This window comes from Hordeum vulgare, chromosome 1H (genome assembly GCF_904849725.1).
Source record: "Hordeum vulgare subsp. vulgare chromosome 1H, MorexV3_pseudomolecules_assembly, whole genome shotgun sequence".
NCBI lineage: Eukaryota > Viridiplantae > Streptophyta > Magnoliopsida > Poales > Poaceae > Hordeum > Hordeum vulgare.
Genome location: NC_058518.1, coordinates 421,679,337 through 421,700,840, shown reverse-complemented (window position 1 = coordinate 421,700,840; position 21,504 = coordinate 421,679,337). Strand labels below are relative to the sequence as shown.

At 42.5% G+C, this 21,504-nt stretch overlaps 1 protein-coding gene across 1 annotated transcript; it reads left to right on the top strand.

Moving 5' to 3' along the window:
* Positions 1-8,926: 8,926 nt before the first annotated feature.
* On the top strand, positions 8,927-19,530 carry LOC123442103 (DUF21 domain-containing protein At4g14240-like). Its single transcript, XM_045118207.1, has 13 exons — positions 8,927-9,296; positions 10,279-10,355; positions 11,182-11,265; positions 11,344-11,457; positions 13,164-13,250; positions 13,340-13,411; positions 13,982-14,049; positions 15,094-15,181; positions 15,267-15,340; positions 15,495-15,861; positions 17,103-17,149; positions 17,253-17,334; positions 19,161-19,530. Exons 1-13 carry the CDS (start codon positions 8,984-8,986, stop codon positions 19,293-19,295), a joined length of 1,608 nt encoding a protein of 535 aa, XP_044974142.1. The 5' UTR covers positions 8,927-8,983; the 3' UTR covers positions 19,296-19,530.
* Positions 19,531-21,504: the final 1,974 nt, after the last annotated feature.

Genomic DNA, 21,504 nt, shown 5'->3' with positions numbered 1-21,504 from the left:
GCGCCACACCATGATCTCCATCATCATGATCTCCATCATCGTGCCGCCATTGACGTTGTCGTGCTATCTATGTTACTACTACTAAAGCTACAACTTAGCAATATAGTAAGCGCATCTGCAAACACAAACGTTAGTTTAAAGACAACCCTATGGCTCGTGCCGGTTGCCGTAGCATCGATGTGCAAGTCGATATTTAACTATTACAACATGATCATCTCATACATCCAATATATCACATCATGTCTTTGGCCATATCACATCACATGCATACCCTGCAAAAACAAGTTAGACATCCTCTAATTTGTTGTTGCATGTTTTACGTGGCTGCTATGGGTATCTAGTATGATCGCATCTTACTTACGCAAAACCACAACGAAGATGTGCAAATTGCTATTTAACCTCTCTCCAAGTACTGCCTCGATCAAAACCAATTCAACTAAAGTTGAAGAAACTGACACCCGCCAGTCATCTTTATGCAACGAGTTGCATATTAGTCGATGAAACCGGTCTCTCGTAAGCGTACGAGTAAGGTTGGTCGGGCCGCTTCAATCTAACAATACCGCTGAATCGAGAAAATACTAAGGAGGGCAGCAAATCGAACATTAACGCCACAAAAACTTTTGTGTTCTATTCGAGATTACATCTACGCATGAACCTAGCTCATGATGCCACTGTTTAGGAACGTTGCATGGAAAACAAAAAAATTCCTACGCACACGAAGACCTATCATGGTGATGTTCATCTACGAGAGGGAGATCGGATCTACATACCCTTGTAGATCGCTATGCGGGAGGCATTAAGAAACACGGTTGATGTAGTGGAACAACTTCGTGATTCACATCACCGTCGTCCCACGATCTGTCCCGATCTAGCACCGAACGGACGGCGCCTCCACGTTCAGCACACGTACAACTCAATGACGATCCCTGCCTTCTTGATCCAGCAAGAGAGACGGGGAAGTGGATGAGTTCTCCGGCAGCGTGACAGCGCGCCGGTGATGGTGATGATCTATTCCTGCAGGGCTCCGCCCGAGCTCCGCAGAAAACCGATCTAGAGGAAGAACTACGAAGTAGAGGTTTAGGGTTGCACGTGGCAACGTTGTGTCTCAAAAACCCTAAAACCTCTAGTATATATAGGAGGAGGGGAGGGTCTAGCCTTGGGGCTCAATGGAGCCCCTAGGGCGTCGGCCGAGTGGAGGAGGAGTGGACTCCAACTCCAATTCGGTTTGGGGAAGGAGGAGTCCCCTCCTTCCTTCACACCTCCCTCTTTTTTTCTTTCTCCTTTGATTTTTCTTCTAGCCGACATAGCCCCATTGGGCTGGCCTCACTAGCCCACCAAGGGCTGGTGCGCCACCCATGGGTTATCGGGTTCTCTCCCGGGTGGGTGGCCCCCTCCTGGTAAATACCCGAAACCCATTCATCACTCCCGGTACACTACCGGTAATGCCCGAAATCTTTCCGAAGGCCAAATGAAACAATCCTATATATCAATCTTTGTTTTCAGACCATTCCGGAAACCCTCGTGACGTCCGTGATCTCATCCGGGACTCCGAACAAACCTTCGATCACCAACACCTATAACTCAACTATATCGAAACGTCACCGAACCTTAAGTGTGCAGACCCTGCGGGTTCGAGAACTATGCAGACATGACCTGAGACACTCCCCGGTCAATATCCAACAGCGAGACCTGGATGTCCATATTGGATCCTACATATTCTACGAAGATCTTATCGGTTGAACCTCTATGCCAAGGATTCATATAATCTCGTATACCATTCCCTTTGTCCTTCGGTATGTTACTTGCCCGAGATTTGATCGTCGGTATCCCTATACCTACTTCAATCTCGTTATCGGCAAGTCTCTTTACTCGGTTTGTAATACAAGATCCCGTGACTAACACATTAGCCACATTGCTTGCAAGCCTTATATGTGATGTTGTATTACCGAGTGGGCCCCGAGATACCTCTTCGTCACATGGAGTGACAAATCCCAGTCTTGATCCATGCTAACTCAACGGACACCTTCGGAGATACATGTAGAGCACCTTTATAGTCACCAAGTAACGTTGCGACATTTGATACACACAAGGTATTCCTCTGGTGTCAGTGAGTTACATGATCTCATGGTCATAGGAATGAATACTTGACACGCATAAAACAATAGCAACAAAATGACACAATGACATGCTATGTTTATAGTTTGGGTCTTGTACATAACATCATTCTCCTAATGATGTGATCCAGTCATCAAGTGACAACACTTGCATATGGTCAGAAAACCTTAACCATCCTTAATCAACTGGCTGGTCAACTAGAGGCTTACTAGGGACATTGTTTTGTCTACATATCCACACATGCATTTATGTTTTCATTCAATACAATTATAGCATGAATAATAAACGATCATCTTGAAATAGGAAATATAACAATAACTATTTTATCATTGCCTCTAGGGCATATTTCCAACAAGAGTACCCAGACATTCCGAGTATGTGTTCACTGACACACATGTTCTCCTCCATTTTGCAAGCATATAACTTATAAGAGGTTTCATACCTCTCGATCCGGGCATTCTTCTCAAAGATGAAATTCAATTCCTGGAACATCTCATATGCTCCATGACATTCAAAATGTCTTTGAAGTCCCGGTCCTAAGCCATACAAAACTGCACATTAAACTAATGAGTATTCATCCTTACGCGACTGCCAAGCGTTCATAACGTCTTGGGTCACCGTTTCGGGTGGTGCATCATCTAGCATCGCATCAAGGACATATTGCTTTTGGGCAGTCGTGAGGATAAGCCGTAGATTACGGGCCCATTCAACAAAGTTGCTTCCATCATCTTTCAGCTTAGCTTTCTCTAGGAACGCATTAAAATTCAGGATTGCTACTGCGCGAGCCATTGATCTACAACATAAAATTTTGCAAAGATTACTTAGACTATGTTCAAGATAATTGAGTTTAGCTAATCATATTACTAATAAACTCCCGCTGGAATTGACATCCCTCTAGTCATTAGAGTGTCGCATGATCCAAATTCACTAACTCAAGTCCTATCATCACGTGAGTTGAGATTAGTTTCAATGGTGAACATCTCCATGTTGATCATATCAACTATATGACTCATGCTCGACCTTTCGGTCTCTTGTGTTCCGAGGCCATGTATGTACATGCTAGGCTCGTCAAGTTTAACCCGAGTGTTCCGCGTATGCAACTGTTTTACACCCGTTGTATGTGAACATAGAGTCTATCACACCCGATCATCACGTGTTGTCTCGAAACGACAAACTGTCGCAACGGTGCATAGTCGGGGAGAACACAATTTTATCTTGAAATTTTAGTGAGGGATCACCTTACAATGCTAACGTAGTCCTAAGAAAAATAAGGTGCATAAAAGGATTAACATCACATGCAAATCACAAGTGACATGATATGGCCATGAACTTGTGCTTCTTGATCTCCATCACCAAAGCACCGGCAATGATCTCCATCGTCACCGGTGCCACACCATGATCTCCATCATCATGATCTCCGTCATCGTGCTTCCATTGAGGTTGTCGCGCTAACTATGTTGTTACTACTAAAGCTACTACTAGCGATAAAGCAAAGCATCACCAAGCACAAAATAATTAAAGACAACCCTATGGCTCCTGCCGCTTGCCGTAGCATCAACGTGCAACTCGATATTTAACTATTACAACATGATCATCTCATACATCCAATATATCATATCATGCGTTTGGCCATATCACATCACATGCATACCCTGCAAAAACAAGTTAGACGTCCTCTAATTTGTTATTGCAAATTTCACGTGGCTGCTAATGGGTATCTAGTATGATCGCATCTTACTTACGCAAAGCCACAATGGTGATATGCAAATTGTTATTTAATCTTCTCCAAGGACCACCTCGGTCAAATCTGATTCAACTAAACTTGAAGAAACAGACACCCGCGAGTCATCTTTATGCAACATGTTGCATGTTAGTCGATGAAACCGGTCTCTCATAAGCGTACGAGTAATGTTGGTCCGGGCCACTTTAATCCAACAATACCGCTGAATCAAGAAAAGACTAAGGAGGGCAGAAAATTGAACATCAACACCCACAAACTCTTTTGTGTTCTACTCGAGATATCATCTACGCATGAACCTAGCTCATGACGCCACTGTTGGGGAACGTTGCACGGGAAATACAAATTTTCCTATGCACATGCGAAACCTATCATGGTGATGATCATCTACGATAGGGGAGATCGATCCACATACCCTTGTAGATCGCTAAGCGGGGAGCGTTAAGAAGCGTGGTTCATGTAGTGGAACGTCTTTGTGATCCGAATCACAAGCGTCCCACGAACTCCGTCCCGATCTAGTACCGAACGAACGACACCTCCGCGTTCAGCACACGTACATCTCGATGACGATCTCCACCTTCTTGATCCAGCAAGAGAGACGAAGAGGTAGCTGAATTGTCCGAATGATGGCGTGGCGGTGATGTTGGTGAAGCTACTCCGACAGGGCTTCGTCATGCCGTACCGAACTAGCTACAGGGTGTCACGAAGTGGTGGAAGGAGAGAGGGATGCACTATGGCTTGGGGTGCCAAAAACATCTCTCACCTCCACTATATATAGGTGGGAGGGAGGGGTGGCGCCCTAGAGGAAAAACCCTAGGGTTCGATCGGCACAAGAGGAGAAGGAGGAGTCCTCCTTCCCAATTCGGTTTGGCCTCCTCTACTTTCCGTTCTCCTTCTTCGGCCAAAGTGGCCCTCCTTGGGCTGTCCACCAGCCCACTAAGGGTTGGTGCGCCACCCTTGGGCCTCTTTGGTTCTCTCCCGGGTGGGTGGCCCCTCCCGGTGGAACTCCGGAACCCATTCGTCACTCCCGGTACTTTATCGGTAATGCCCAAAAACTTTCCGGAAGCCAAATGGATACTTCCTATATAATAATCTTCGTCTGCGGACCATTTCGGAAACCCTCGTGACGTTTGGGATCTCATCCGGGACTATCAATAATTCAACTATACCGAAACGTCACCGAACCTTAAGTGTGTAGACCCTGCAAGTTCGAGAACTATGTAGACATGACCGAGACACTCTCCGGTCAATATCCAATAGTGGTACGTGAATGCCCATATTGGATCCTACATATTCTACGAAGATCTTATCGGTTGAACCTCTATGTCAAGGATTCAGTTAATCTTGTATATCATTCCCTTTGTCCTTCGGTATGTTACTTGCCCGAGATTTGATCGTCGGTATCTCCATACCTATTTCAATCTCGTTACCGGCAAGTCTATTTACTCATTCCGTAATACAAGATCCCGTGGATAACTCTTTAGTCACATTGCTTGCAAGGCTTGTTTGTGATGTTGTATTATCGAGTGGGCCCCGAGATACCTCTCCGTCATACGGAGTGACAAATCCTAGTATTGATCCATGCTAACTCAACGGACACCTTCGGAGATACGTATAGAACACCTTCATAGTCACCCAGTAACGTTGCAACGTTTGATACACACAAGGCATTCCTTTGCTGTTAGTGAGTTACATGATCTCATGGTCATAGGAATGTATACTTGACATGCAGAAAACAATAGCAACCAAATAACATGATCATATGCTACGTTTATAGTTTGGGTCTTGTCCATCACATCATTCTTCTAATGATGTGATCCCGTTATCAAGTGACAACACTTGTCTATGGCTAGGAAACCTTAACCATCTTTGATCAACGAGCTAGTCAACTAGAGGTTCACTAGGGACATTGTTTTGTCTATATATCCACACATGTATTTGTGTTTCCATTCAATACAATTATAGGATGGATAATAAACGATTATCTTGAAACACGAAATATAATAATAACTATTTTATTATTGCCTCTAGGACATATTTCCAAAAAGATGTGTTCTTTATAAGATTTGATGGTTTTTAGGTGGTTGCATGGTGTTGCGCCTCCAGTCCTAGCTATGTTCGGACTTTCGCATTATCTTAACTCCCATCAGCTCCTCCTCTCGGTTTGATTAGCCTCCCCATACGCCCCCACTGCCAATCCATGGTTTCAATAGGTTTGTGAGACTTCAAGATTTACAAATGTGGCTTTAATTGAGGTGAGTGCCTACACCTGTGGATCCGATCACACCATTTTTTCTCAGATTTTGTCTAATTTGCATCTCATATTTCTCTTTTGGCTACTTCTTGCCTCTGCTACATCTTTGGATTTTTGTTTGGGTATTTTGGTTGGTTGTTGAGCATTTGTTCCTTGAATTTTAGCTGTCCACTTTCCTTATCTTCCCCTTCTTTATTTTCTCTTTGGATGGTTTTCTCCTCATTGATATTGTATGATTATGTGATGTTTCGCAAGTACTGATCTTGGTGTCAATTCCTACCTAATCCATCGGATAAGACTTCGGTTGGTCACATTTTCTTGGCTCTTCACGTATGTGTGCTAGCACTTCATTAAGGGTTTAGATGACCATGCACATGGTACATCTTCTCCTTTCTCTTTTCTCTCCATGTCCTTCTTAATTTGCTTGTGCAGTGACTGTCGAATTTGGACACTAGTGATTTGTTTGTGCAGTCTATTGGGGATATACCCCATGGCGTACCCGCCTAGGGGATGACCCGGCCTTTCAAGTTTGGCCCAAGAACAAGATTCATATGAGGCATGAGGCCCGGGGGGCGGCTCATCCTGAAGGCCGGGTTATCGAAGATCACCTGGCGGGTCGTCTCATTGTAGAAGACGTAAGAAGCTTTCCCTACGTAGATGACAAGATGAGTAGGAGTTGGACTAGGTCACGAGCCGCAATACGACCCGGACTCTGTTGTAATCTCAAGACCTCAACCTATATAGAAAGGGGAGCCGTGAGGTGAAAATGACAAGTGAGGAATCTTCAAGAGCTGGGCTAGCGATTCTGAACCCTTGTAATCGAGTTCATCATCAATAACACCAAACGTATGGCGTATGCTTTTACCTCCATTGGAGTGACCGAACCTGGGTAAAGGTTTAGGGTTAGCATTTAGGATTTTTAAGGTTTAGGACCCTTGTCTCTCGTTCCCGATCAACATAACAAAGAACCCAAAGCATATGTATCCTACTACAAGGATAGTCTTAGAACCGAAAAGAGGTTGCTCAGAAGAGATAAACGTATCCCAACCTTTATTGCTATTGCGCAAAGACCTTTTTTATGCCGCCTGAGTGCTCTCCAGCTCTGCCTCTGTAACCTCCTCCTCCAGAGACCCGACAAGCGCACATGTCCACCTCCACATCGCTGCCAAACAATTAATCGTCCATGTTGTTCAGCCCACCAAGCTTGGCATCGACAGTAGGGGAGGAGTTGTGCCCTTCTTGGGACCATAGCGAAGGCAACTTCCCGTGCACTACTCTTCCTCGCTGCCATCGTTGGGTGCGGACTCGGTGTTGTCCTCCTCCTCGTCGTAGGTCTCACCGAAACACGATACACCCTGCTCCTCCTCGTCGTCCTTGGCCGTGGCTGCTACCTCCGCCACCTGCTGTCGGTACCGCCAGCGGGTGAGGCGAATCACTCGAGCAAAGCTGTAGGACTCTAGGAGCGCCTCCTCCTCTGCCAAGTCCGCATCGAGCACGACTGCCCTACCGACACCGAGCTATTCCTCTGTCTACATGTGCTTTTGGAGGAGGTGGTGGTTGTAGGCGGCGTCGACCTGCGCCTTCCGGAACCTCTCCTTCCGCACCATGTCCATGTAAATGACACGAGCCTCGCCGATGGTCATGGTGCAGTGCACTGACGAGGGAGGCACGATGGAGGAGGAAGAGGAGGATAGCGTCGGGTCATCGTCGATCGCGTCCTCCATTGGGGGTATCGACATCCTTCGATTGCCTGCTGGCCCGCCAACGGGCATCAATGCCGTCCGTCTCCTTCTTCTGCTCCGACGTCATCCCGTTCGAGAGAGCTTTGATGGAGAGGAATCCATTGTGAGATCAGTGTGCAGAGAGGGATCGGAGACTCATGACTGCGGCTATGACCGGGGAGCGGTTTATATAGCAATTGCAGGCGGCAGACGGACGGACGGGTGGCATCGAAGGAGATGCCTCGGCAACCGCGTGCCATCAATGTGGACGGGAGATGGACGGACGAGCGGCCGTCGTGTCATTTGAATGCGCAGCAGTCGCCTGCACCGGGAAGCGATGCAGGCAACGCTGTCTTGACCAACGCACCGCTTCAATGCCGACGCTAGTGAGAGGTCACGTACGCTCTCGTCGGATATGAATGCGGGCACTGACGCTCTGAAGCGATGCTGGCCGTTTCACGCGAGAGGGAGGAGATATTTTTGATGGACCAGAATGGTCAAAATCGAGCGAAGTGGCAGTTCGGAATCTCGCAAACCTCCGCACATTTGTCTTTGATTTACAGAAAAATCATGTCCAAACCGCTTTACGGATCAATACAGGATCGTTTTTGATAACTTTCGCGGTCCGGGCTGCCCGGTCCGGACCCTTAATAAAGGTTTGAGGGTCTACGCCGGAGATGCCGTGAGGATTATATATGTACCTTCCAAAGTTTGACAATGTTTTCTTCATGGTAGAATATCCCACCAATTGAATCGGCGTATGGATGCGAATATCGCAATCACAATCACATCAAATTTGGTCATCGTGAAGCCCTCTTTCTCATACCGTTATGCCTTGCGAGCACAAATGCTCGATCTAGTACCGCCACGTACACAGCCACCGCCAATTCTTCCAGTCCACGGTCCAAAACGCCGAAGACGTGCACCGCTCGGCCGCAGCGGGGACAGGTGGCCCCGCGGTCCTTTCGTCAGCCGTCCGATCGACGGCCACATCCACGCCTCGCGGCGCATCCAACGGCCCCTGCGCCTCGCCTCGCCCCGCTCCTGGAGTCCTAGTGATCTTGTCGCCTTCCTCTCGCCCACATCCTTATACGGTGCCAGCGCTTGTCAGGCTGTGGGGCTTTGGCTCTGGCACATCGGAGCGGCGGAGGCGCGATGGCGGCGGTGGCCGGAGCGGGGAGGGCGAGAGGGGCGAGCCTGGCGGCGGCGGTGCGGGCCGTCGCGGCGACGGCGCGTCCGGCGTCGAGCGCCGCGGCGGCGGCGGGGGTGAGCGTGGCGGCGGCGATCCTCAAGGGGAATGACACGCCATTCGGGTCGGTCGGGTGGTGGGCGTACGCCGGCATCTCCTGCTTCCTGGTGCTCTTCGCCGGGATCATGTCGGGGCTCACCCTCGGGCTCATGTCGCTCGGCCTCGTCGAGCTCGAGATCCTCCAGCGCAGCGGCACCGACTCCGAGAAGGCGCAGGCTGGTCCGATCCGAACCCCTAACTTTTCGCGTCACCCCCTCTTTTTTTTTTCTTTTTTTTTTTGCAATTTCATCCTCCCCTCGTTGTGCTCGATCTGTTTGCCGTTTGAGGAGTGATGTTTAAGAGGAATCGTACTATGTTACATTTGGGGGATTGCGACTATCGTTACTGAATGGCTAAAAATTAGAGTTAATGCTGTCGTTTTTGTTACTAATCGGAAGAATTTAAAGGTTACGACTATGTCCATGTGCTAAATCATCTAGCAGTAAAATTTTCTGTTCTGACAGTAAAAATTACGTTACTAATGCCGACATGTTTCTAAAAGTGTTGTGGTAGGGAAGTAGAACAAACAAAAAGGAAGCAAGGAATTGGGGAAATGGGAAAAAGGGGTGTGGGGGATTTGGCTTTTTGTAAGACCCACCTCTTACGTGGGAAGATATGAAATGATCAGAGGATACTTTAGTCGACTGGGAATTGGAAGTATCATGTACCCCTGTCCCAAATTAGTTCTAGATACATCGGTATCTAGTCTAGACAAATCTAAGACAACCAATTCGGGACTGAGGGAGTAGTAGATATTGTAAAGATGTCCACTCTAGTGCTTCTTTGATCCCCTACATTTGTGTATGCAGGATTGCAGGTATCACATAACTATGGCTTTTCAGCACGTAATATATGCCGTAACTTTTGGTGTTTTTGTTTATCCTTCTGAGAAGCTGTAAATTGTTATAATCTGTCATGAGACATTACGAAACCTCAGATCTGTAGGTGGTAGGAATTTTCAATTGAATCAACAAAGGAGTGAGATACTGCTTATCAAGTGTTACTGTTAAGTGTCACCTCTTTTAGCATGTCTTATTTAATGTGTGCCTCTACACTGATGCTGCTATTACTTTTCCTCTTTTGAAAATCTGTAATTCAATATTCAATTGATTGTTTTGTTGTTGTTCATATTTTAGTTACTTGCGTGTTTTGTTTGCTGCAGCTACTATCCTTCCAGTTGTTCAAAAGCAGCACCAGCTTCTTGTCACCCTGCTACTGTGTAATGCTGTTGCCATGGAGGTACAAAGTTTTGTTGCATTTTTTATGATTTATCGCACTATATTGCACTTCCATCAGTACATTTGTGCAAACATAATATTGTCTATCTTTCAAGTTTCTAACTACAATGCTGATGATCATATATTGGTAAACATGCTAAGATATGGTCTACTCCAGACAAATGAGTTCAAAGACCAAGGTGTAATAATATTTACGCTACTGATGCCCAGTGATTCCAATCCGCAACTTGGGTGCTCATCAGAATCCACACATCATTTTAGTTTAGTTTTACTATTAAAATGCAAAAGCGGTTTTAGTTCTATTTAATGCCATGGATAAGTTTTGGTGAGATTGACTGTCATGCTTATTGCATCCTTTGTAGATGTACTCACGAAGTGGACAGTGCTATCGTCTTTTTCATTTACGTTAGAATTGATGTGCAACTGTCTATTTCATTTTACGTGAAAGAGGATTGGTTTTGCAAATTGGAAGTGCATGTTATGAGATAAAACATGCAGTAAGTACAATATACTGGAGTGCTGACTGCTAACTGGCTTCATAACTCACAAGTCATAATATATTGTCATAGGCATCCTTGTACTGGTTATATTGTTTTTCCAGATATGCACGAAGGATCTTCTGCACTCATCAATTTACATTTGCAAACCTTATTGTGTAGTTCTTTCTCCCAGTATAGTTGACATGCATGTGCATTACTTGTTCCCACCATCCGCTTTATTTCATAATCATACAGCCATTGTAAATAGAGAATGCATTCTCTGGTACCTTTTGCATGACGCTTTGTTTTAGCTAGTAATTTTTCCATTTGTGCCTGTGGCCTTTGCAGGCTCTTCCTATATTCCTTGACAGGATTTTTCATCCTGTTGTCGCTGTCGTCTTGTCAGTGACATTTGTTCTTGCTTTTGGAGAGGTACTGCATTCCAAACATTATTAGTATTTCCTCTACAATGCCAAGTATGGTCTGATTGATTCACTATTTTGGCACCAGGTTATACCACAAGCAATCTGTACTAGGTATGGGTTGGCGGTGGGTGCTAACTTTGTATGGCTTGTACGTATCCTCATGGTCATGTGCTATCCTATTGCTTACCCTATTGGGAAGGTAAATAAGTCTATATGGCCTTTTCAAGTTTGGTGCCCTGAATTAGTTGCATAGAATCTATGGTTTTGAAATCCCATGAGTTAGATTATAGGCTTATGCTCGATTTGGTCCCAGAATTGATACAAAGTGGTATTTTGTTTACACTATCCTAATTGGAGATTCTGGTAGTTAATGTTCAAGTCATTTCTTGTTTTTTTGCTTTAGCCCTTGTAGCTATTGTATGTTCGTATGCTTTTCTTCACAAATATTTAGTAGCCTCGCAATAATTAATTTTAGTAATTATTCCCTGTCATATGTTGAAAGCAGTGCTGCTAGATGTCTCAGAGAATGGAAGAACGGCTACTAGAAATTGTAAATATAGTTCATAATTGGAGTCCCATCTGGCTACAAAAACTAGTACTAAAAGCATTGAAATTTAAACTTAGTTTTGGTTCTGTACTAAGTACATTGCAATGGATGGTTTCAAAAGGGTGCGTTTATTTACGATTTTCCAGATATTTGTCTAGATTATGAAGTCCACATGTGTTCTTGGGATTGGTTCAATAATCTTAGTTCTTCTTTTTTAAAATCAAAAATTGATATCGGTTCTTCATCAGTGACTTAATTTTTCCGGAACAATCAACAATTTTCTGCGTGTGTTAACACTTAAGATGAAATCATCAATGAAATAACTCTGGTAACATCTAAGCCGACCACATTCGAATTCACTTATAAAAAGGACAGACCCAGTGCATAGAACCTCCCACACAAGGTGGGGTCTGGGGAGGGATTATAGGAACCTAGTCTTACCCCTGCTACAGTGTGGATGTGCGTTTTTTTTATTGGCTGCCATTTTTACCTGATAAGCCTGTCTTGCAAAGCACAGCTTAAGAAAATGGTACTCCCTCCGAAAATAAATGTCAGACTTTTTACACCACTACTTTAGTGATCTAAAACGTCTTATATTTGTTTACGGAGGGAGTAGCAGGTGATATGTCTGTGAGTCAGTAAAAGGGTCTAACCGGAGTCCAAGTTGGGTTCAGATTAGAGTCCAAATCCGATTGTAATCAAGCAGTATTAGTAAAGGAAGTGAGGGTTCTGGCACTCCTATGGTACAACACAAAATTATTGCTATAGACTCCCAACACCCTCACAGACTTGACCCTTATTCCCTTGAGGATTTATATTTGACACATCATATCAGCTTAAGAGTAGGTTAATCAATGTCCTTTGTTGTAGCTGTATTGAAGCTTCTATTCACATGAGCAATGCACTATTACTTAATGTATCGTGTAAAGTTCCTGTGAACATTTAATGTCTTATACTACAATTCAGTTCAGAATTTTGATGCAAGTTTTGACATGTTAAAGGGATCATGGGAGTTTGATTGCAGATCCATATTTTCTTACTCCCTCTGTTCACAAATATAAGATCTTCTAACTTTTTTTCTGAATCGGATGTATATAGACATGCTTTAGTGTGTTTGTTCACTCATTTCAGTCCGTACGTATTCCATATTGATATCCAAAACATCTTATATTTGTGAACGGAGGGACTAGCTTTTAGTAAAAACTAATTTGATTACAAACCTAGAATAGGTATGCAAATGTTTGAACTGGAAAATAGTATGTGAATTTTGTTTATTTTGTTTGTTATGTGTTTAAGTTGTAGTTGATCTGATTTTTAAAGGGGTTATTGAAGTATTTGAAATTTTGATGTTGTCCCAGCTCCTAGACTGCGCTCTTGGGCATAATGAATCCGCACTCTTTAGGCGAGCTCAACTGAAAGCTCTGGTTTCTATACACAGCAAAGAGGTAACATGATCTTGACATGTAGTAACTTCTTACGAAGTTCACATCTTCTATCTAGATTTTCTCCCATTTAAATGCTTATACCCTGGCAGGCTGGTAAGGGTGGGGAGCTTACCCACGATGAGACTACAATCATAAGTGGAGCTTTGGATTTGACTGAAAAGGTGCACATCATGTTTATAATTTCTCTTCTACTTTTATATGTAATGCTTAAGCATGATCTGAAGGCAACATTGGTAACCAAAATTCAAATAAATTTGGTGCGAAGCTACATGTTGCTTGACTTATTATTTTCTATATGTGACTAGCTGGCTGCTTATTTTTGGCTTTTGGGGGAGATAAAAACAAACTGAGCGACGATTCTCGCCTTTAGTTTCTTAACATTTAATGATGTGCATGTACACAACTTTGATCTCTTTCATGCTTTATTGTTCTCTTCATATTTTTGGTAAGTTATTTATTATTTATGGGCTTGTAGCTTCAGAAAACATGTTACTCTTCAGAAATATTTTAATCTTTTTCTTTAGTCTTGAGCAATCAACATGTTTCCTCTATGTTGTATTCAGAACTAGGTGCCTCATTTTCATTGCAACTCTTTAAAGAAACAAAGTGAATTGGGGTTTCGATTTGACAGAACAGTGCTGACAGACAAAGGCTTGATTATACTGAGAGTGAGAAAGCGTGAATTATTTTAACTTCATTCGGCAGATATCTTATTATATCTGTGTATGCAGACTGCTCAAGAAGCTATGACACCTATCGAATCAACTTTCTCATTAGATGTGGACTCCAAATTGGATTGGTAAAAATAACAGTACACCAGAACATCTGCTCATGTCCTTTATTAGTTATTGTTCATGCTGTATTTATTATGCCATTTTGTTAATCTTTGCTTTCCTTGTACCTTCTTGTTTTTGTTGTCCTTTTGTGGAGTTGTTTGTCTATATAATCTTGGTTTTGGTGCTCGGGTGCTGCCATGTGTTCATGATGTGCACATCAATTGCAATGAACAAAGTTAGTATGGCAGTATGACACACATTAGATCCAGATTCACTTAGTGCTCATTTGCTTCACCTGAAAGGTTGCAAGGTTACATTATCTGGTTGTCATTTTCTACTTCCCCTCCTATTGTGGCAAGGTTCAAGTCCATACTGTAGCTCCTGATTCTTCTATCCGTTTGTGGATCTGAACTTAAGTGACACAATCTTTTGTAGTTCTGCACATCATGTGGGCTTCATGATGACGCAACTTTAGCCTTCATAATGTCAACTTAGGAATAGTAAAATTTGTTTAATCATGACGACAATAACAAAGCCTTTAGTCCCAAACAAGTTGGGGTGGGCTAGAGGTGAAACCCATAAGGTCTCACGACCAACTCATGGTTCTGGCACATGGATCGCAAGCTTCCACGCACCCCTGTCCATGGCTAGTTCTTTGGTGATACCCCAGTCCTTCAGATCTCTCTTTACGGACTCCTCCCATGTCAAGTTCGGTCTACCCCGACCTCTTTTGACATTATCAGCACACTTTAGCCATCCTTTATGCACTGGAGCTTCTGGAGGCCTGCGCTGAATATGCCCAAACCATCTCAGACAATGTTGGACAAGCTTCTCTTCAATCGGTGCTACCCCACCACTATCTCGTATATCATCAATCCAGACTCGGTCCTTCCTTGTGTGGCCACACATCAATCTCAGCATGCACATCTCAAAATTTGTTTAATCAGTAATAAAAAATAATGATATATCCGGACACTATGTTATGGAATTTTTTTACAGACATACTTATTTTACTTGCAGCAGTTTTTGTAAGGGACAGTGCCAATCTTATTTACTTGCATTTGCAGGGAAGCAATTGGTAAAATTCTTGCCCGGGGCCACAGTCGTGTGCCTGTGTACTCAGGAAACCCTAGAAATGTTATTGGGCTCCTGTTGGTAGGTGCCAATTATGCCATGGAGTATTAGAGTGATTTGTCATGTATGTCCTTCACTAACTCATAACCATTTTGAATTTAACTAGGTGAAAAGTCTTCTGACAGTTCGTGCTGAAACAGAGACACCAGTTAGTGCGGTTTCCATTCGAAGGATTCCGAGGTATGCACCCTTTGTATTATATATATACTTCAGATTTTTTTAGTTTCTGTGTGTGATACAATTGGTCTAGCAGATGAAGTACAACTGTTCCAGCGGTTCAAGGTGTACTGATACGATAATCTGAGAAATCATTGATCAATCTTTGCATTTTCAGGGTTCCGGCGGACATGCCTTTGTATGATATATTGAACGAGTTTCAGAAAGGGAGTAGCCATATGGCTGCTGTTGTGAAGGCTAGACCAAAGAACCCTCCAGCTGCTGACACGAGTGAACCAAACATGGAAGCAACTGGGGCAACACAGCTGACTGCACCCTTACTATCCAATGCTGAAGAAAGGGCCGAAAGTGTGGTTGTCGACATTGAAGCACCACAGAGCAGGCAGGTTAATGGAAACAAACACCAGTCTGTGCACCAAAACGATAAGCCATCGAGTGGAGTGGGTCGGTCATCAGAAGACATAGAGGAAGGCGAGGTCATTGGTATCATTACACTCGAAGATGTATTTGAAGAACTCTTGCAGGTAAGCTGTACGCTGGCTAATTTGTTCTTCTTTGGAATGTATCATTGTCTTTTTTTCTGCTGTATCGTGGACAGTTGAATATGTGGTTTGTTAGCAGAAGAAATACAATCTGAATCCAGTATATTGAACGTATGCACCTAGCATTTCATGTTTGCTCGAGCATACTCTTGCATTTTCTGTCATGGTTGTTGTGCCGGAAAGCAGGGAGATATAGTGTCATGTGAAAGTTTTGGTAAATTGTGAGATGATCTAGGATGAGGAACCATGCCTATTATAACTACTACTAGTTGATTTTGTAATCAACACTTGGAAGTGCAACAAGTGCTTACTATTTTTGGCTTGCAACTACTAATCTATGTTATAGTTCTTGTCATCGTTTCTCAGGAAAACGGGTACTATTTTCAAGATGAGTTACATGATTCAGTTTAATCATCTCAAATATTTGATGATTCTGGGAACCTCTTTGAAGTTATCACGGATTCTGTTTACGCAGCTTCTGAACTGTTGCATTCATTGTGTATAGCCAAACACTGACAAGCATTTGTATTTGTCCTAGATAATTTGTACTGATACATGGGGATTGGTAACACAAGGTGTTCCCCTGGACAAACAAAGTTTAAGGGTGTCTGAAAGGAAGCATAGAGCATGGATATTTACTTGTATGGTTTGGATCAGGAAAAGACAAAACCAAACAGATTTGTTACCTTTTTCGATAAGAGGGAAATCCTGGCCTCTGCATCATGATGATGCACACATCCCTTATTATTAAAAGAAAAATCATAGTCTCACAATAAGTATCCAACAGATATTATGAGTTACTACCCCTAGATAATTAGAGTACAACAGAACCCACACACACCATTAATTCAGCTAGAATAAGCACGACAAACATCAACCATGACCAAACGAAGACTCCCATGGTCAGCCGGGTCAAGCCATTTGCCCTGGCCCGAGAGAAAAAAAACCTCTAGAGGATTATGATGTCCGCAGAAAACAGTTTCGTCATGCACATACTTGCACCTTGGCCATCTAACCACACAGATCGCCTGGTCTGATGAATTGAATTTTATCAAATTTCTGGAGGTTGCTTCATTTGCATTTAGCGAAGAAGTCATAGCTTTTGTTAGCTGAAATATATCCTAAGGCGATAATCATCCCGATTGGAGGCATTTATGCAGTTCTTAATTTTGATTCAAACATCTTCCGAATCTCTCACCATTTTGACTTTTCTGATTCTGCAGGAAGAGATAGTGGATGAAACCGATGAATATGTTGATGTCCATAAAAGGTATTGTCTCATCTTTAGAGGAACTATACTTGCTACAAGCTTGCATTCTTCAGTTTCTGATGAGTATATTATATGTACAAAAAATAAATTATGTTCCTCATAGGATCCGGGTAGCTGCTGCTGCTGCTGCGTCATCAGTTGCAAGGGCTCCGTCAGTTAGGAGATTAACTGCTCAAAAGGCTTCGGTAAGTGCCATTTCTTACGACTACTCCCTTATAGGGCTTATATCTGAAATCTCACCAACCAAGGTAAATGTCTATTGGTTGGGATGAATTATGGTTGATTGAAAAGTGCCCAATTAGCATACTGGTATTAATGCTCAGTCTGTTCGATTGCCAATGCAATAACTACTGTGCCCTACAGCTGCATGTGTGCCAGTCTCTCTCATCTAGATGGTGCAGGCACTGGTCAGTCTTCATTTTTTTTATCTCGTTTTATTGTCTAGTTTGCTGCATGCATGCAGCCGAGGGAAGGAAAGGAGCAAAAACTAGGCTATGTAATTAATTTTCTTTCGAAAACAGCGGCCAGAGAATTAAATGCAACGCAGTGATCGAAAATACATCAACACTTTAGGCTGGCCATAGTGGGAAGTATCATATAGTAGTACTCCCTCCGTCACGGTTTAGAAGGCGTGCATGGAAATTCTTTAGAACCTAGGTTGTTATTGATTGGCTGTAAAATGAGTTGAAAAATAGCATTCACACTACGCTTGCATATAGAAGTAGTACAACGAAGTACTAATTAGCTGCTAGGAGTAAATGCAATGCGCCTTAAACCTTGTGTGTTGTGGAAATGCACGCAAACTTAACCAAGTCTTCTAAACCGTGACGGAGGTAGTATCATGCATATGATACTATTGTATGATACTACTACCTTCATAATGCATAGTATCATAGATGACTTCATTTATTGACATGCATGACACATATTAGCATAGCATTTAACATGTTATGGTATCTACCTATGTTACTCTAACCCTCTTTCTCTTCTTTAATTATCTGCCACATCAACATGTTTGCTAGTCCCAAATATATGATACCACCTAAGTTACTCCCACTATGGCCAGCCTTAACCAATCGTGTCTCGAAACAAGCCTTATAAAACGAGATCTGAAGATTTCGAGTTGAGTCCTATAAACCGGAAAGCAGGAAGTATTAGTTATCATGTGTGAAAGTGTTGATGGGGGTCCTCTCCTTCCATGTCGATCTACTCTCATTTAGATATGAGTACCTATGCATTAAAAATATATCCTGATACCAGTACATGGTAAATTTTTATTATGTGTAGAAAACTGGTTAAAATATGATTATATGTGCACTTTAACAGCAGAAAACTAAAATGACTGTACTTATGAAACCAAGGATGGCTATAATCTTGTTATGCAGTCTACAATCATATATCTTATCTTTTTATTTGTACAATATGCACTATCCCATTCTAAGCGCCCTTGGAATTGCTCAAAGGGGAAAGTAGACAGGTTTAGGGAGTTTAAGGTCTGTTTCAAATGGTTTTGAGGCAAAGTTCAGTGTCCAAAGTGGACGTTTTCTTTTTTCATTTGATTTAGGTTGTTTTCACTTTTGAGTTCAGTTTCTTATAGGCTTCTAACTAACTTTTGAGTTGTGGCTATTTTTAAAATTCTACCTACAAAATACTGCATCTTCCAAGAGTAAATTACGACGTACAAAGTTAAATTCGACATGAAGTTCTGTTGGCAATGTTAATGTTCTTCCATCCTTTACCCATATTTTCTTTGGACATTCTTTTCCTGGTTACACTGGATGTTTGCTGAGAGTTACTGTATTTCATAAGCTTTTGTGTTATATGACTGTTTACACATGCCAGTACCAAGTTGGACTTGGCAACATTTGTAGAAGTCAATCTTACTTGAACATATACTTTTGGTGCAAAACACATTCTTTGTCAGTAATTCTATGATAGTTCCGATGTTTCCTTGTGTTCTGTATCGAAAGGCCAAAAGATGTTAAATTCTTTGGATTGGCTTTTGTTGCAGGGAGCGCAGAGCCGGCAAGGACAGAGTGGACAGCCTGCTGGAATTTTGAAGAAACCTGCTACTGAAGGTGATTCAAACCCATCAAAGCAGGTGAACCTTGTGGAACCTCTGCTGGAAAATAGGAGGCAATTGTAGGTGTATGGCATAAATAGAGCGACGGGACACATGTTGTGATGTTCTTGCTATATATTCGGTAAAAGTAAATACGAGTTTGCTCACTGTAAGTTTCAACAGTAGCAGTTTGGACCTTGTCATGAATGTCAGCGTTGAGTTTCACCACTGGGATAGTAGCAACTAGTACTGACTTTTGGGAATCAGACTTGGAACTAGTGCAAATGTTAAATTAGATCTGTCCTTCAGACTTTCTGAATGTAGAGCACGTGGAATGTTACAAGGTGGAATGCCTACACGGTTTTCCTAACTTCCAAGTTGACTATTGGTAGCAGTCAACAAAATCCCGGCTCCTGCACGAGCATTTTTTAAGTTAGCATCGGTCTTTTAATTTTATTACTACATGTTTATATTTCACAAGTGGGTTGAGACGTTGCACTGGGGACTTTTTTTGTCGAGAAACTGTACTGGAGGAATATTGCGTGCGATTTCCATTTTTTCTTGGAAGAAACGAGCGGTCAGAGTGGAAGTGACGTCCAGACCGACATGGCCTTGCCCATCTCACGACTTCCACCAACCCCTTTTTTTCATGATAAAACTGTGATGATACGATTGATCGAAGTATCTCTTTCATTGATGATCCAAGGATTATATACATAGGAACCGTCGTCACAAATGGATGCGTCCGATCGTGGGGCGCGGGCGTGTCGAACGGTTGTCATAAGCAACCGACGGCAATTTTCACAAGGGAGAATTATCCCTAATTACAGAATTAGTTTAAATCCTAATACTCTCTCTAATCCTCGTTTGTCTTTGAGACTGATCATCTTTGAAATATTCTTTTCCAAAACCCTGTGGGAAAAAAATAAGAAGAAAATATATAATATGCCATGAAAAACTCCTTTCAAAACCCAATGGGAAAATAAGAAGAAAACGACATATATCGTCCCTTGTATTGATATTGCCTCATTAAAAACCTTTCGTGAGAAACCATGTGGAAAACTCACAAAGGAAAAGAGTGCAATATAAAAGATCTTATGATCTTAACAGGTTATATCCTAGGAGATTTCTCCCCCTGAATTTTGCAAGTCTCGAAGTCGTCTCATACCAATTCCATTTACATATTTATGGAATAAAGAACTTGGTAAAGACTTAGTAAATAGATGAGCGAGATTATTGCATGACTTTGTTTGCAAAATACTCATCTCCCCCTTCTCTTGGAGATCATGGGGATAAAATAATTTAGGAGAAATATGCTTTGTAATATTGCTTTTAATATAACCCGTTTGCATTTGTGCAATGCAAGCAGCATTATCTTCGTAGATAATAGTGGGTGATTTTACCGAACCAATCCCACTTGAACTTTGGACAAAGTTCATCATTCTGCGAAGCCATACACATTCACGTGATGCTTCGAACAAAGCAATTATCTCAGAATGATTGGTGGACGTTGCCACTAAGGTTTGCTTTGTTGACTTTCAAGAGAAGGTTGTACCTCCATGTAAGAAGACAAAACGAGTCTGCGATCTGGCATCATGGGGATCTGACAAGTATCCAGCATTGCAATACCCCACCATGGTTCTCTCTTGATTTTTCTGATAGAATAAACCAAGATCTTTGGTGCCTTGAAGATATCTGAAAATATTCTTCACACCAACTCAATGCCTTTTTGTTGGTGATGCGTTGTATCTAGCCAGTAAATTAACTGCAAATGCTATATCAGGTCTAGTGCAGTTTGCTAGATACACTAGTGCACCAACGACACTAAGATATGGAACCTCTGGTCCCAATATCTCTTCATCATCACCCTTAGGCCTAAATGGGTCCTTGTCTCTGTCAAGCGACCTGACGACCATAGGTGTTTTTTATGGGTATGCTTTATCCATATTAAACTTTTCCAGTATCTTTTGGATGTAAGCAGACTGATGAACAAGTATTCCTGAAGAAAAATGTTCAAGTTGCAAACCAAGACAAAATTTGGTTTTACCCAAATCTTTCATCTCAAATTCCGTCTTGAGATGATTACTTGCCTCATGTATTTTACGTGTAGTCCCAATGATGTTCAAGTCATCAACATACACGGAAATTATACAAAATCCATGAGTGAATTTCTTGATGAACACACATGGGCAATCATTGTTGTTTGAGTAACCCTTCTCCAGAAGGAACTCACTTAGTCGGTTATACCACATTCTACCCGACTATTTCAAGCCGTATAACGACTTCAGTAGCT

Bases quoted from the DNA above. Each gene is read 5' to 3' on its own strand.
- LOC123442103 (XM_045118207.1), top strand. From the start codon at position 8,984: ATGGCGGCGGTGGCCGGAGCGGGGAGGGCGAGAGGGGCGAGCCTGGCG. The intron at 11,458-13,163 runs GTAAATAAGTCT...ATGTTGTCCCAG, and splicing joins TTGCTTACCCTATTGGGAAG to CTCCTAGACTGCGCTCTTGG. The intron at 15,182-15,266 runs GTAGGTGCCAAT...GAATTTAACTAG, and splicing joins ATGTTATTGGGCTCCTGTTG to GTGAAAAGTCTTCTGACAGT.